Below are 16,715 nucleotides of genomic sequence, written 5' to 3'. Positions count from 1 at the left end.
CAACCCCCTCCTCTCTACCACAACTCCTATGCCTTCCAACACAACCCCTCCCCTCTACCACAACCCCTCCCCTCTGCCACAACCCCCTCTAACACAACCTCTCTACCACAACCCCCTCCCCTCTACCACAAACCCTCCCCTCTACCACAACCCCCCCCTCTACCACAACCCCCTCTACCACAACTCCTATGCCCTCCAACACAACCCCCTCCTCTCTACCACAACCCACTCTACCACATCACCATCCCCTCTACCACAACCCTCTCTACCACAACCCACTCTACCACATCACCATCCCCTCTACCACAACCCCCTCTACCTTAACTCCTATGCCCTCCAACACAACCCCCTCCCCTCTACAACAACTCCTATGTCCTCCAACACAACCCCCTCCTCTCTACCACCACCCTCTCTACCACAACCCCCTCCTCTCTACCACAACTCCTATGCCTTCCAACACAACCCCTCCCCTCTACCACAACTCCTATGCCCTCCAACACAACCCCCTCCTCTCTACCACAACTCCTATGCCTTCCAACACAACCCCTCCCCTCTACCACAACTCCTATGCCCTCCAACACAAACCCCTCCACTCTACCACAACTTCTATGCCTTCAAGCACAACCCCCTCCCCTCTACCACAACCCTCTCTACCACAACACCTACCCTCTACCACAACTCCTATGCCTTCCAACACAACCCCCTCCTCTCTACCACAACCCTCTCTACCACAACACCTACCCTCTACCACAACTCCTATGCCCTCCAACACAACCCCCTCCTCTCTACCACAACCCTCTCTACCACAACACCTACCCTCTACCACAACTCCTATGGCCTCCAACACAACCCCCTCCCCTCTACCACAACCTCCTCCTCTCTACCACAACTCCTATGCCTTCCAACACAACCCCCTCCCCTCTACAACAACTCCTATGTCCTCCAACACAACCCCCTCCTCTCTACCACAACTCCTATCCCCTCCAACACAACCCCCTCCCCTCTACCACAACTCCTATCCCCTCCAACACAACCCCCTCCTCTCTACCACAACCCTCTCTACCACAACACCTACCCTCTACCACAACTCCTATGGCCTCCAACACAACCCCCTCCCCTCTACCACAACCTCCTCCTCTCTACCACAACTCCTATGCCTTCCAACACAACCCCCTCCCCTCTACAACAACTCCTATGTCCTCCAACACAACCCCCTCCTCTCTACCACAACTCCTATCCCCTCCAACACAACCCCCTCCTCTCTACCACAACTTCTATGCCCTCCAACACAACCCCCTCCTCTCTACCACAACTCCTATGCCCTCCAACACAACCCCCTCCTCTCTACCACAACTCCTTTGCCCTCCAACACAACCCCCTCCTCTCTACCACAACTCCTTTGCCCTCCAACACAACCCCCTCCTCTCTACCACAACTCCTATGCCCTCCAACACAACCCCCTCCTCTCTACCACAACTCCTATGCCCTCCAACACAACCCCCTCCTCTCTACCACAACTCCTATGCCCTCCAACACAACCCCCTCCTCTCTACCACAACTCCTTTGCCCTCCAACACAACCTCCTCCTCTCTACCACCACCTTCTTTACCACAACCCCCTCCTCTCTACCACAACTCCTATGCCCTCCAACACAACCCCTCCCCTCTACCACAACTCCTATGCCCTCCAACACAACCCCCTCCCCTCTACCACAACTCCTATGCCCTCCAACACAACCCCTTCCCCTCTACCACAACTTCTATGCCCTCCAACACAACCCCCTCCTCTCTACCACAACTCCTATGCCCTCCAACACAACCCCCTCCTCTCTACCACAACTCCTATGCTCTCCAAAACAACCCCCTCCTCACTACCACAACCCTCTCTACCACAACCCCCTCCCCTCTACCACAACTCCTATGGCCTCCAACACAACTCCCTCCTCTCTACCACAACCCACTCTACCACAACACCCTCCTCTCTACCACAATTCCTATGGCCTCAGACACAACCCTCTCCTCTCTACCACAACTCCTTTGGCCTCCAACACAACCCCCTCCTTTCTACCACAACTCCTATGCCCTCCAACACAACCCCCTCCTCCCTACCACAACTCCTATGCCCTCCAACATAACCCCCTCCCCTCTACCACAACTCCTATGCCCTCCAACGCAACCCCCTCCTCTCTACAATCTACAACCAACTCTCCTACCCTCTATCACAACCCCTCCTCTCGACCACTCTACCATATTTCAACTACCCACTTCCACCTTGCCCAACCCTACCCTGGCTATACCTCCAAGACCACCAACTCCACCCACCGCACTAACCTCTACCCCTCTACACCCTTCTTCCAAACCTCCTTGCCTCTACCATCTACCCTTTACCCTCTACGACCACCACCCACCCACCCCCTACTACTCCCCCGATCTCACATCATTCACCACTCCGCCCTGTCTGCAACGTTTAAAGGGGTGTGGCCAACTGCGAACGTAAATCGTCGCCAGATGGCCGACTTCTAATGGACACTCAGCTCAATACAATTAACTCTGCGATTTCCACTAATTACCCACCCAGATAATTGGGCAATTTACATACTTGCGACGCCATCACGACTTGTGGAGCAGCAGCACAACATTCACACGCAACTGTCTTACGGAGTACACAAATTACACTAGAGATGGGAGCAAACGTAAGTAGGGCATATGTATATTTTACGAAAATGGGTAATATCTATAATCACATCAACTATTACCACTGAGAGCGCTGGACGTGTCCCTTCACTCCCCCATTTGCATATGCATGTACTTACGTTTACCGGGAAGGAATGTGGCGCTTATATCGTGAAGCATTTGTCATCGCTGTTAATCATTTCAGACTCCATGGTGGATTGAATGAGAACCAAGGCTTTAAGTGAGATGCATGGCTTTGATTATGAGATACCTGGCTTTGAGTGTGAAATACGAGGCTTGAGTGTGAGATACGAGGTTTTGAGTGAGAGATTCGAGGCTCTGCGTGAGAGATACGGGGCTTTGAGTGTGAGATACGAGGCTCTGCGTTAGAGATACGAGGCTTTGAGTGTGAGATACGAGGCTTTGAGTGTGAGATACGAGGCTTTGAGTGAGAGATACGAGGCTTTGAGTGTGAGATACGAGGCTTTGAGTGTGAGATACGAGGCTTTGAGTGTGAGATACGAGGCTCTGCGTGAGAGATACGAGGCTTTGCGTGAGAGATACGAGACTAGGAGTGTGAGATGCTTGTGTGTTTTTGTGGGGGGGTGTCTGGTGGTGTTCACGTCGTCTCCTCGATGTACTGTGAAAGTGGCCACAGACGGTTCTTATACTCTTTGCAATGTTCGAAGAATCTTTGAAGCGACAAGTTATGTTGTATGATGCTGACATATGTAACAGCACGGACCTACATAACACGTCCGTGGCAACAGCAATGAAAATGCCACTCGAGTTCTTTTTCAAATACATTTTGTCATAAACCAAAATAGCTGCGATACTGCCACAAATAAGTGTTGATGTTAATTATTTCAGATTACAAAAAATAGAAATACGCCCTTATACTGACACGAATACGTAATACTGCCACAAATTCGTTCTGATATTGCCACAAATACGCATTGATTTTTCCCCCGAATATGCACTGATATGACTCGAATATGTGCTGATATTGTAAAAGATACGTGCTGATATGCCTCAAATATTCGCGGACATTGCAACGAAAACGCGTCACAAATACGTGTCAACTTTACCATAAATACGTGCTGATATTTAGTACTCTACAACAAGGCAGGTCTTAGCCAGATTTGAGTTGACAAGTGTGGAAGACCCTTCTATTGTAATCTAATTCAGTAACTACAGACCAATATCATTGCAATCTGTGAATGTTAGAATAGAACGTGGTTATTTCAGTCCAATCCCATCCTCTATGACAGCCGATCAGCCTCCCAACATTGAACCACACAGAAGTAAGTTCTACTCAATATACAAGGCCCGGTTTTACCGTATATCCACAATGCGCCATGTATTGGTTCCGTGTCGCGTACGCTTATTAAATAAACTCATTATTACATTCCGAGTCAGGCACAGACAATAAATAATATCCTCATAGATATATATGAGTAATGTTTAATATCCTGTTGGCGTCTGAGGCGCCGCGATTCGCTGTGCAGAGTTGCGTCCCTTGGGCACGCCAGAAACCTATGATTGTGGGTTCGAATTTTTCTAGGTTTGTCAGCTCGTGGGTTTCGCCGAAGTGGTAAACGTCTGAGCCCTGCATCACTTCGGGCTTTCTGGAATAATGATAAAAGCGGCGTTAAACCCAACTCACTTACTCACTCTGATGGAGTTGTATATACCCCTATACTAAACCGTCAACACCAGAAAATAACCAGTCTTGATTATTTTCCGAAACAGATTTCATTGGGCGTAAAATGCAAAACTGTTGTGCCAATTTTGTGAATGGATGACAGAAAACCAGTGATGACACCGGGAGTTCGCGAAAAGGGGGAAGCATGGCCTGCTCTACCAGTAGCACCCGCCACTCATACAATGTGTGACCTGACGCCCCACAGCAGCACTCCTGCCATACCATGGCGGCCTGAAAACAATCAAGTTTTGACCAGACAACCCCGTGACAGACCAAACACTAGATAACGCGTTTACTGAAATTGTTGAATCTAAGTAGACACAATTTATGGGTAACAACGTCTTTAATGCTGTAAAGGCGACGTTTCGGTATACATCCATAGTCTACTTTATCATCCGTCAACTTCTAAGTAATGCTTATCAAACAATTAATTTAAACGCGATACGTTAATTTTGAATTACTCTGCTGCGCATAGGGGCAGAGATTCATAGAGGACACCACCTCCTGGCTAGATACTACCGTCCCTTACTTGCAATGATATACCATCGAGGTGGCAATCAGGTGCATCTAAAGGCATGGTTCCCTTGAAACAGTTATGAGTAAACCTATGTCTAGGATTTGTTACCTCTTAAATTCACCGTATTGTCTCTTGGCCGGGCACTTGTATACACCAGATACAGCTTTGGTCAGTTGGCTGGTCTGGGTCTTAGCAAGTTGGAATAATAGGATCACTCAAACAACCTTTACTTGTCTGCCAGCTCATATTTTATTATCTAGATCAATATAAAGAAGAGAATTTATGGATGTCAACTTCTTTATTATGAGGAACACAACGTTTCGGAGTAGATGCTTACTCCTTCCTCAGGTGACCAATGAAGGAGTAACTATATACTCCGAAACGTTGTGTTCCTCATAATAAAGAAGTTGACATCCATATATTCTCTGCCTTATGTGAATCACTTCTAAATGCCTCTCAAAGACCTAGATCAATATAGAAATACACGAGTGTCCTAATTACATAGTGACAATGCCGCCACTTGCACACAAGGCCGTAATTATAGCGTCTAGACCGCATTAGACCGCGCCATAACCAGAAGCCGATTCTCTCTCAGGAACCCCAAGCATGTGTTCTGGCTGTGCATGGATGTTCAAACCTACTTTAAACGCCATCACAGTCCATTCCGTAGTGGCCGTTTCCCTTTAGGATGAGGGTAATTGAGGTGCAATGGTCCATACTGCATGGAACGACAGGCGTGGTCGTCCTATACGATGTACATGCTCAGATATAATGCCAACTCGATGGCTCTGAACCCTAAATTCGGTGCGTAAGGGACACAACAGTGATAAACGCGGTTGTAACGGCAACACGATGGCTCCCAATACAGAGTCGTTACGTTAGGGTCACATCAGGGATAGACACAGCTGTAAGTCGATGGCTCCAAAATTTCGATTCAGTGCGTTAGGGCAACAACAGTGGTAAACGCGGTTGTAAGGACAACTCCATGACTTTAAAGTTCAGACTCGTTGCTCAAGGGCAACTAAAGATTTATCTAAAATATTCGTTTGTCTTGTAGTTTTATTAACTAAACACATACCGCTACTTCATTACATGGAAACCGTGAAGATCCGAGTAAGATCGGCCTTCGGCAACCCATGCTTGTCGTAGGAGGAGACTGACGGGGTCGGGGGTCAGGCTCGCTGACTTGGCTGATGCATGTCATTGTATCCAACTGTGTAGATCCATGCTCCTGAGGTCACTCACTGGATTGTCTGGTACAGACTCGATTATTTACAGACCGTCATCATATAGCAGGAATATTGCTGAGTGCGTCGTTACACAACAACCAAACAAATAAATAAACATCATTACATTTAGGGTCATCACAGTAAACACGCTAGGAACTGACACATTCACATCCGAGCACCCCCAAACTGCCGGCGACCGTGTAGATGTAGAGAGAAAGCGAGAAAATATGTTTTTTCTCAGTGTCAACAACTACACGCATATATACAGTATCTATGAAGACATGAATATATAGTTTACCTAATCAATTAGCCTTTTACAACGCAATCAAACATAGAAGATATATTTTGACAGTTTGTCTAAAATGGTTTTATTGTTAGAAATCATGAGGTAGATAAAAGAAGTATAATTAGGCGCATTATTTAGATATTATGTATGTAGGAGTTTCGAAGTTTTAAATGTAGGACATCAGTACAAAATGTTGCCAATCTTCAGATACGTTTTCTAATTTACAGAATGGACAGTATCCAGCCCTCCCTAACAATCTCCATCTTTCTGTCGTTATGTCCAGAACACCCAAACCCATGTAGTGCGTTCCATATCAATTATTTATTTCATTCTGTAATAGTTATTTTTCAGGATTTAATACGTGGAAAATTTGGATAGTGTTGTAACATTTGTATACGTTCAAAAATCGTTCAGCTTTTTAGAAAGTTGTAATACAAAAAATAGGCATATTACATCCTGAATAATCTAACAACAACCAAAGTAATCCTTGAATATTTTTTTTCCAAATTCACCCATGATGTCTGAACTTACCTAAACATTGTCTAGACTACACATATTAAATAATATGCATGTTTCGTCACGAAAACGTAAAACTCTGGTCCAATAAGATACCCTGCGCTTCGTATAATGAACATACAAAGAAAGACGACCGCATCCACCGGACACAGCTCAATTTGTTATCAACTTTGTTAAACAAAGATATCTATGGCATGATTTAACCACCCTTAAGAAGAATAGGCAAATCGTTATGTAAAAACCTCATCGGTTATAGCTGGCTTTGTAAGAATCTGACGTCCAGAAAAGCGGTTGCAAACAAGTTACGCTGTCCCAGCCCGACTGGCCAACGAACTTGGCCGAGGAACATGCGACATATCCCTGTCAGAAAAAGATCCCCTTGTGAGTGAGTGAGTTGGGTTTAACGCTGATTTTAATAATATTCCAGTTATATCGCGGCGTGTCAGCTTAATGTGGGAGGAAAGCCCGAAGTAATGCAGGTCTCAGACGTTTACCACTTCAGTGAAACCCACGAGCACGGGTATGGTGCTGACAAACCTAGAAACATAATCGGGTCGAACCGGGATTCGAACCCACAATCATAGGTTTTTTGCGTGACCAAGGGACGCAACTCTGCACAGCGAATCACGGCGCCTTATACGACTGGGCCACCCGTGCCCCCGATCCCTTTGTGGGATAGACAGCGTCTCTGTGTGTAACACATCTACATGTCATTTACTTATTGGTTTTTGTCTTCAACAAAGTTCGTTAGGCTCAATATGTAAAGCAGATAATACACTCCACAGAACAGGAATGTGTAAACTTATCGTAGGATAGAAATCACCAGTAGGGTAGGAAGTTGGAGGAGGCGTACATAAAATCCCTGTTTGGCCCCCGAGTACGACAACGCTGTACTAATATCTGAATGTGAAAGTATTGAGTGAGTGAGGTTTACGCCGCTTTTGGCACTATTCCAGCCCCATCACGGCGGGGGACACCACAAATGGGAGCACACATGATTTACATCATGAACAACGATACACGCAATTGGGATCGATGACATGCATCAACCAAGTCAGCGAGTCTGACCACCCGATCCCGTTAGTCGCCTTTTACGACAAGCATAGTCGCCTTTTACGGCAAGCATGGGTTGCTGAAGACCTACTCTACCCCGGATCTTCACGTGTCGTATTTTAAGAGATACTCCAGAGCTCTATAAGTGTAAGAACTTTTTGTGGGACGACCCTAGGTGATGCACGTGACATATGTTCCCTCAACCTTTCGCCCGTGCAACTCTCTCTCTCGGACCATGAAATGCGTGTTCCGGGACAAGAATGCAATTTCTCATATGACCAACTTTAGAAGTTTCGTCAATGCCAAGAATGACTGGCTCACAGGAGCCATAGTTTCAATACGTTAATCAATTTATTAGGCAATATGGACAATGTAATATATTTCCCCCGAGGACAGTGCAGCAACATGAGCGTAACACGGCATTGTTCCTGAACACATCTGCCATCCACAAACAGCCTGGTGACTCATTTGTCAATACCATTTTAGTCCAACTGCAACCTCGACTTGGATTACAGTAGTGTATGGCTATTGTCGGTGACGACCTCGACTTATATACAATACTGTAAGTCAACAGTGGGTGACACAACCTCGACTTTAAATACAATACTGTATGTCTATTGTCGGTGACAACCTCGCCTTATATACAATACTGTAAGTCAACAGTGGGTGACACAACCTCCACTGAATGAATCCTTTATGTCTACTGTCGGTGACAACCTCGACTATATATAATACTGTATGTCTACTGTCGGTGACAACCTCGACTATATATAATACTGTATGTCTACTGTGGGTGACAACCTCGACTATATATAACTCTATATGTCTACTGTCGGTGACAACCTCGACCATGTTTAATACTGTATGTCTACTGTCGGTGACAACCTCGACTATGTATAATACTGTATGTCTATTGTCGGTGACAACCTCGACTATATATAATACTGTATGTCTACTGTCGGTGACAACCTCGACTATGTATAATACTGTATGTCTACTGTCGGTGACAACCTCGACTATATATAATATTGTATGTCTACTGTGGGTGACACCTCGACTATATATAATACTGTATGTCTACTGTCGGTGACAACCTCGACTATATATAATATTGTATGTCTACTGTCGGTGACACCTCGACTATATATAATACTGTATGTCTACTGTCGGTGACAACCTCGACTATATTTAATATTGTATGTCTACTGTCGGTGACACCTCGACTATATATAATACTGTATGTCTACTGTCGGTGACAACCTCGACTATATATAACTCTATATGTCTACTGTCGGTGACAACCTCGACTATATATAATACTGTATGTCTACTGTCGGTAACACAACTTCCACTGAATGCAGTACTTTACGTTCTCTCTGGTGTTCCCTGCAACTCATGCTAGGTTTATGGTACATACATGATATGTTTAGGGTGTTGATTCCCTCGGGGTGTTGATTCCCCAAACTTGTTTATTACTGAATTTGTATCACGTCTAAATTGTATTTATGAACAGGATTGACATTCAGCAATTTTCGGAAACTAAAATGTATCATTTTTCATTATTTAAAATGTCATTTTGTGTTGTACCATATATATCTGCTGTAACTGTAGGTAAATTTAGATTGGCAATAGCTCGTTTTCGTTGCAGTTCGCATTCCTTATATATTGAAACGGGAAGATGTAACAATGTACCTGGAAACTTGAGGATTTGTAAATCGTGTAATATTGATTATGTGGGAAATGAATACCACTTTTTGTTAATTTGCTAAGCCTATGATAATTTAAGACAACACTATAGCCAAGAAAAGTTTTATGTCCGTCCTACCCTGGATAAATTTAATATGTTAATGTTTGACTGTAACCAAACTACAATTCGAAATACCGCAATGTATAATGTTGTAATATGCCTTTATCTACCGTGAGTCAATAATTAATACTGTGGATCAATATATGTACCATGGGTCGTTGGCCTAAACATGTACGAAATAAGGAAACTTGATATGTTGTACTGTTCTTTACTGAACACACTTGCAATGTACTGAATACGTCGACAGTTGACCGTCATAAAGTGATACTGAACTGTTTTACATAGATTGTCAACTGTTAATCATAGGGGATGAACAGTTAACGATAGGAACACTGAATATAAGCGAGAATGGTAGACATCCTGATGAACAGAAACGTTCGTCTCTCGCCTTCACACATACACGTCCAGATTATGGTTGGCAAATATGTTGACCTGCATATTGTACGCAGGTCATTGATGCCCTTAGATGCCTTCCAGTGTTAACTATTAAGAATACCTTGCTCAGGGTTGTCAGTAGTCATTTATTATTCACAGTCGCTGACTTCATCGTACTCCCCTGGGGATTATCGACATCCACGGGAGTGCGGACTTGAATTACACCCCCCTGTATCCCCCGTGACATCAACCGTATCATTTCAAGGCCTTGGCCGTAGTGCAGTCTAATTCTCCCACTCCCCCTGACCCAGTAAATTATCCACAGTTGAATGTGGAGAGATACTGTGACGCGATGGTGGCGCGTGTATCGATCCAAGCGGCAACCAGTCACTGTCGTCTGCTCCACTTGAAGCGCGGGAAGCACATCCACTGCACATCCTCCCTTATAGAATGATAACAACTGTGTGTATCTTTTACAGACTGCGGACGACATGAAGAAGAAAGAGAATGAGTTCGCCTGTGAGATTACAACCATCCTGCAGCCAACCGACAGTATGTATTACCTTAGTTTCTATGGAGGTCACGCTAGTGTATAGTCTGCCCGTCCTGGAATGGCAATTGACCAACCGTCCGTCTGTCCAGGCATATTATCCACCCGCATGTTTGGGTGTGCCGTCGTGGTTCAGCTGTGGAGGTCGTAGGTGCAGTGCATGATGTCCACTACGTCTGTGTATGATAATAGATTGGATGGGGCAGTGCTCATCCCATGCTCCAGTTATCGATTCATTCCTCTTCCTCGTGTTTGCATGTGGAGTTACACTAAAACATTACAGTGGATCGCTGTGACATTCTGTAAAATATGCCTCTAATATGTGTAATTCTCCAGGAGATTATCGTCTACGGACAGTGTGTACATTCACCAGTGTACCCGGGTAGGTCTGCCCTGAGCGGGGTACTTGTGGCATGCGGCAACAGGCCAGTTCCTGCAAGGGCAAATCCCCGTAATGTGTCTGAGGTGATATGCCTGTTATAATCAGACATCAGATCCAACCCTTTTACAATAAATCTATATCATACGTTCAGGAATCGTGCTTTGTATGTGTCTATATCATCTTACTAAGCTCGAGATTAGGCGGTTTTAACGTCATAAACATTCCATATGGGATCTAAACATCGTATATAGATCTTGTACAGTTATATGGGCAAGACTAAGGCTGAAATAACCGATCTACACATCCGAATATACAAACTAGACTCATTACAGACAAGGCATGCGGACAGTTAGTCACATTAGAATGTATAAAAGCCCGGGCAATGAACAAGCTGCAATTATTAGTCAAACATATAAACACAAGGTCAGGAATAAAACATTAACTATGAACTAAGATATAAACACCAGGGTATGTATGAGACAAAGTAGGAACTAAGATATAAACACCAGGTTATGTATGATACAAACTAGGAACTAAGATATAAACACGAGGGTATGTATGAGACAAACTAGGAACTAAGATATAAACACGAAGTTATGTATGAGACAAACGAGGAACTAAGATAAAAAAAGGTTATGTATGAGACAAACTAGGAACTAAGATATAAACACCAGGTTATGTATGATACAAACTAGGAACTAAGATATAAACATCAGGTTATGTATGATACAAACTAGGAACTAAGATATAAACACCAGGTTATGTATGAGACAAACTACGAACTAAGATATAAACACGAGGTTATGTATGAGACAAACTAGGAACTAAGATATAAACACGAGGTTATGTATGAGACAAACTAGGAACTAAGATATAAACACCAGGTTATGTATGAGACAAACTAGGAACTAAGATATAAACACCAGGTTATGTATGAGACAAACTAGGAACTAAGATAGAAACACCAGGTTATGTATGAGACAAACTAGGAACTAATATATAAACACCAGGTTATGTATGAGACAAACTAGGAACTAAGATATAAACACAAGGTTATGTATGAGACAAACTAGGAACTAAGATATAAACACCAGGTTATGTATGATACAAACTAGGAACTAAGATATAAACACCAGGTTATGTATGAGACAAACTAGGAACTAAGATATAAAAATCAAGTTATGTATGAGACAAACTAGAAACTAAGATATAAACACGAGGTTATGTATAATACTAAGTCGTGAACTAAGATATAAAATCCAGGTTATGTATCAGACATAAGCTATGAACTATGATAAGGAGAGCAGAGAAGCTTTCGTTTCAATCTCATATGCCACATATCTGTCCTGATAATGTTAGCAGTAACATGTTTGAAATATCGGTCAGATACACTGAAACGCCTTGTATTGTATAGGTTATTATGCTTTGATGAGAGAGGTTTGACACATTTAGTTGTTGTTGGTGGTGTTGGTTTGTTGTTTTACGTCGCACTCAGCAATATTCCAGCTATGTGACGGCGGTCTGTAAATAATCGAGTCTGGACCAGACAATCCAGTCATTGATATAATGAGCATCGATCCACGCAATTGTGGTCAATGACATGCTTCCCCAAGTCAGCGAGCCAGACCACCCGATCCCGTTAATCGATAAGATATCGATGCTCATGTTGTCAATCACTGGATTGTCTTGCCAAAACTTATTTACAGACTTCCGTCATATAGCTGTAATATTGCTGAATGCAGCGTTAAACAACACACAAACAAAACAAACGGGGGGAAGTGGTGGAATGGGAAGAAACCGTAGAAGCATCGTGTCTTGCTAGAATGTGTAGTTTCAATCTTATTACGCCATTAACACGCTGGACTGCCCGACACCCTAGTGTTGCCCTGGTAATGAAAGCAACCATGTACTCACGCATTTCCCAGACACCTTGTTTTTATATATTTAGGATTGACATTTAGCAGCGTTTAAAACATCACAGACGTCAATATCTCCTCCCCTAGAAACTGTCAGTACTGTTTGTTTGGCTTGTCGAACATGAAAACCGATATTACTCCTGTCTGCACAGCTGACATACGGTTCTCGCGAGATATCAGTTATGATATCACGGTTGTGGAGGGCCACGTTCTCCAAAGACCTCTTAACGCCACCGCTATCGTAACACCCTTACCTTAAAATAGACGTACTAACATGTTCACGCATTTGTGACATTGTGCCGAAAGCTAATCGTAATTATTACAACATAAAAATTAAAGAAAAATACATTGATACTAAATCTTGAAGAGCACCTCTGTCAAGGTCAAAACTATTTGTTGGTCGAATCCAAAACAATGCTAAACTGTTAACAATATGATCCCTTCCCACAGACAACCTTCTGGGTTCAGGCATTTAAAGACTATATACCTACCTGTATAGGTCAGTATGGCCCGTGAAGATCCGGGGTAGAATAGGTCTTCAGGAACCCCATGCTTGCCGTAAAAGGCGACTATGCTTGTCGTAAGAAGCGACTAACGGGATCGGGTGGTCAGGCTCGCTGACTTGCTTGATGCATGTCATTGATCAGAATTGCGTGGACCGATGCTCATGATATTAATCACTAGATTGTCTGGTCCAGACTCGATTATTTACAGGCCGCCGTCATATAGCTGGACTTTGCTGGGTGCGGCGTTAAACAACAAACAAACAACCAGTACCTCTATAGTAGGTGTATCTCTGTGTTTCCTGTATGATTATCAGCATTAGAAGCCACACGCCGCGCCACTCCGGGACGATTCCCGCCATTCATCCAGAACCAGACCTTTGGGTCACCTCGTGATGTCCCGGGGGTAGTTTTGGTGCTGTCTAACTGTGGAGAAGTAGTGCTGTGTATACAGCGACGACAATGCTGTGTGCGGAATGAGCATGTGCGCGTGGTTTGGCCGACGACACAGAGGCAATCATCTGATAAATCGGTGTACAGGAGCGAGACGACGGTTTTGTTATATGGCGGCAATATCACTGCTGGGGCTGCAGGGATGGTTCTACTAATTAAAGGCATGTTGAGAATCGAACTCGAATCGGCAACGTGTCGAGCCACGAGGCTAGTCAACCACTCCCCTAGCAAATGAGTATGCGATTTGTTATAAAAAATTAAAAAAACGTGCATCCATGTTGACTGATGCCAGGCCCCAGAGCGAAGATGGCTTTTAGGCTGTATGGGTAATGATAGCTAATGTTATTTGACGCATCTGGTAGAAGATTTTTGTTCCGACCTGGTTTAGATCGAAGTTTCAATTATTAAACCATTATGATGACGTCATGTACGGAAGCCTTTTAGGGTCATTTGTTTTTTGTTTTTTTTCTTGAAATTTCAAGACCGCCGTCAAATAGCTGGAATACAGTGTGTACAGCATTAAACAACAAACAAACAAACAAACGAGTAAACATTCCAGCCAAGTAAAACTGAAACAATTGTAGGTCACTGTGCAGAATTTTAGAGAATTGCAATATAAATTACATGTAGAAAAAACCACTCGATTTTGTATTAAAATCAACTCGCCTTTCAATAGTTCTCATGAATTCTCCATGACTTATACTATATCTATTGTCGGACTAAATATCTATAATCCGTATATTGTAATCCTCATGACATTTAGGAATACAAAGAACGGCGTTTCTTCTATTTCACTGAATGTTTATAATGACCCTGTATAAAGGTTTAATTTCCCTGGCGCCCATGCGTTGGTCTCGAAGTGTTGGTTTGTTACATAAGAACACGTGCGGGGTCGATACTGCAGGCCGTGTGTTGTATCAGGTGGAAGGAGCCAGCTGCAGATGTTGTTGTACATCACACAACACATGGAGAGTTGACACCTTGACTAGCATTATTGTGTTAAAGGTTATCTCCTGGGAAATTAACGGTTTTCTTATAAAAATGGTTACTTCATCGTTAATTGCAGTTTCAAATATCTAATTTGCTCTGATATGTTTCTGTGACATGGGTTGGGGTTGAGGGGTGTGGTGAGAGGTTGAGGAATGTGTTGAGGGGTTGGAGGTGTGTTGAGGGGTTTAGGAATGTGTTGAGGTGTGTGTTTAGGGGCTGAGGTGTGTGGTGTTTGTTTCTTTGTTTGTTTGTTATTTAACGCTGCAGTCAGCAATATTCCAGCTACAGGATGGCGGTCGGTAAATAATCGAGTCTGGACCAGACAATCCAGTGATTAATATCATGAGCATCGATCCACGTAATTGGGATCGATGCATTGCATCAACCAAGTCAGCGAGCCTGACCACCCGATCCCGTTAGTCGCCTCTTACGACAAGCATAGTCGCCTTTTACGGCAAGCATGGGGTTCCTGAAGACCTATTCTACCCCGGATCTTCACGTGTCGAGGTGTGTGGTGTGGGGTTGAGTGGTTAAAGAATGTGTGGAGGGGTGTGGTGAGGGTGTTGAGTTGTGTGATGTGGGGTTGAGGAATGTGTTGAGGTGTGTAGTGAGGGGTTGATGAATGTGCTGAGGGTGTGGTGTGGGGTTGAGTGGTAAAGGAATGTGTTGGAGTCGAACCTGGGTCTACTGCATGACGAGAGAATTCTTCCACAACTAAACTACTCGACCCGGGAGAGTATAATATGCTTTGTGATTGTACCTCTGGTACTTACAAGTATCTGTCGATGTGAACAGCCCGTTTTCGCCATTACAGTTTCATCCAACCGGCTCATAACGCGGTAACTATAGTGACCAAGATACCTGCACGCCGTTACAGGAACATATTTCAAAGTCACCATTTGATGAACTTGTTATGGATTGATTAGCACGGATTTAGAAAATGTACCTTAGGTAGACCTAAATTGAAACTATGTTACGAAGGCGTGAATCGTAGTTATTTGTTAGCAACCAGTGGATGTCGGATAATACAAGCGTAGGAGTATAATACTGCTATTTCGCAGTTGGGTTTAACCAAGTTGGACAAATATGTCAAGTTGGATAAATAGATCAAGTTAAATAAGTTTGTTTACCTCACTCGGAATGAACAATAAGAACGGCTGTATTCATCTTCAGGAAACGTCAGACTTTGCAATGTGCTACTAATGGATTTTTCCACTTTTTTTTCCCTTTCTTGGAATAAGTAGAAAGTTAAGACCATTTCAAGCCGTGTCTTAAAACCGTTTAATGTTTGTTGGAGCCGGGGGTATGCCATCTCCTGATGACTTGTTTCTGTCCACTGTTAATCTATATTCATGGAACCATGATCTAGGTGTTAGCGTTCCGTAATGTCCTGAAAACATAGCTCGCCTTGTACAGCAGCCTGCTTTAGAATGTGACGTAATTAAATCTGATGCTTAACAATGGACAGAGTACCAAACACAAAGACAAATCCCCCTCGTCTTTACAACGACGTCATGAACGGCACCAGCACCAAGTGGCGGTGAAGGTGTGATGTTATTGCTGACATTGTATTAACTAGTTTTCTGGGTTAAAATGAACTGCTTCATCTGTATTTCAGTGTTATCGGGCTTCAGGACACCGCGGCCTCCGCGCCCCTTGGTATCTTTGATGTTTTACCAATACGTGTCTACGAAAATTAATCTTCTCAGGGTCCATATCTATGGAATAGAGTAAGGAGCATTCTCGCGTTCTTGCTGTCTC

At 43.7% G+C, this 16,715-nt stretch overlaps 1 protein-coding gene across 1 annotated transcript in view; it reads left to right on the top strand.

Moving 5' to 3' along the window:
• The window catches only part of LOC139463133 (ankyrin repeat and death domain-containing protein 1A-like), a 58,590-nt gene that overhangs the window by 14,742 nt on the left and 27,133 nt on the right, over positions 1–16,715 (top strand). Inside the window, exon 2 of the mRNA XM_071244563.1 lies at positions 10,640–10,712. Coding sequence (XP_071100664.1) covers positions 10,640–10,712 — 73 coding nt within the window. The remainder of the gene's footprint in view (positions 1–10,639; positions 10,713–16,715) is intronic.

The sequence above is a fragment of the Haliotis cracherodii genome, unplaced genomic scaffold (genome assembly GCF_022045235.1).
Source record: "Haliotis cracherodii isolate W230 unplaced genomic scaffold, xgHalCrac1.p SCAF_1, whole genome shotgun sequence".
NCBI lineage: Eukaryota > Metazoa > Mollusca > Gastropoda > Lepetellida > Haliotidae > Haliotis > Haliotis cracherodii.
The sequence above is the reverse complement of the archived record's forward strand: the minus strand, read 5'-3'. Positions and strand labels throughout refer to the sequence as shown.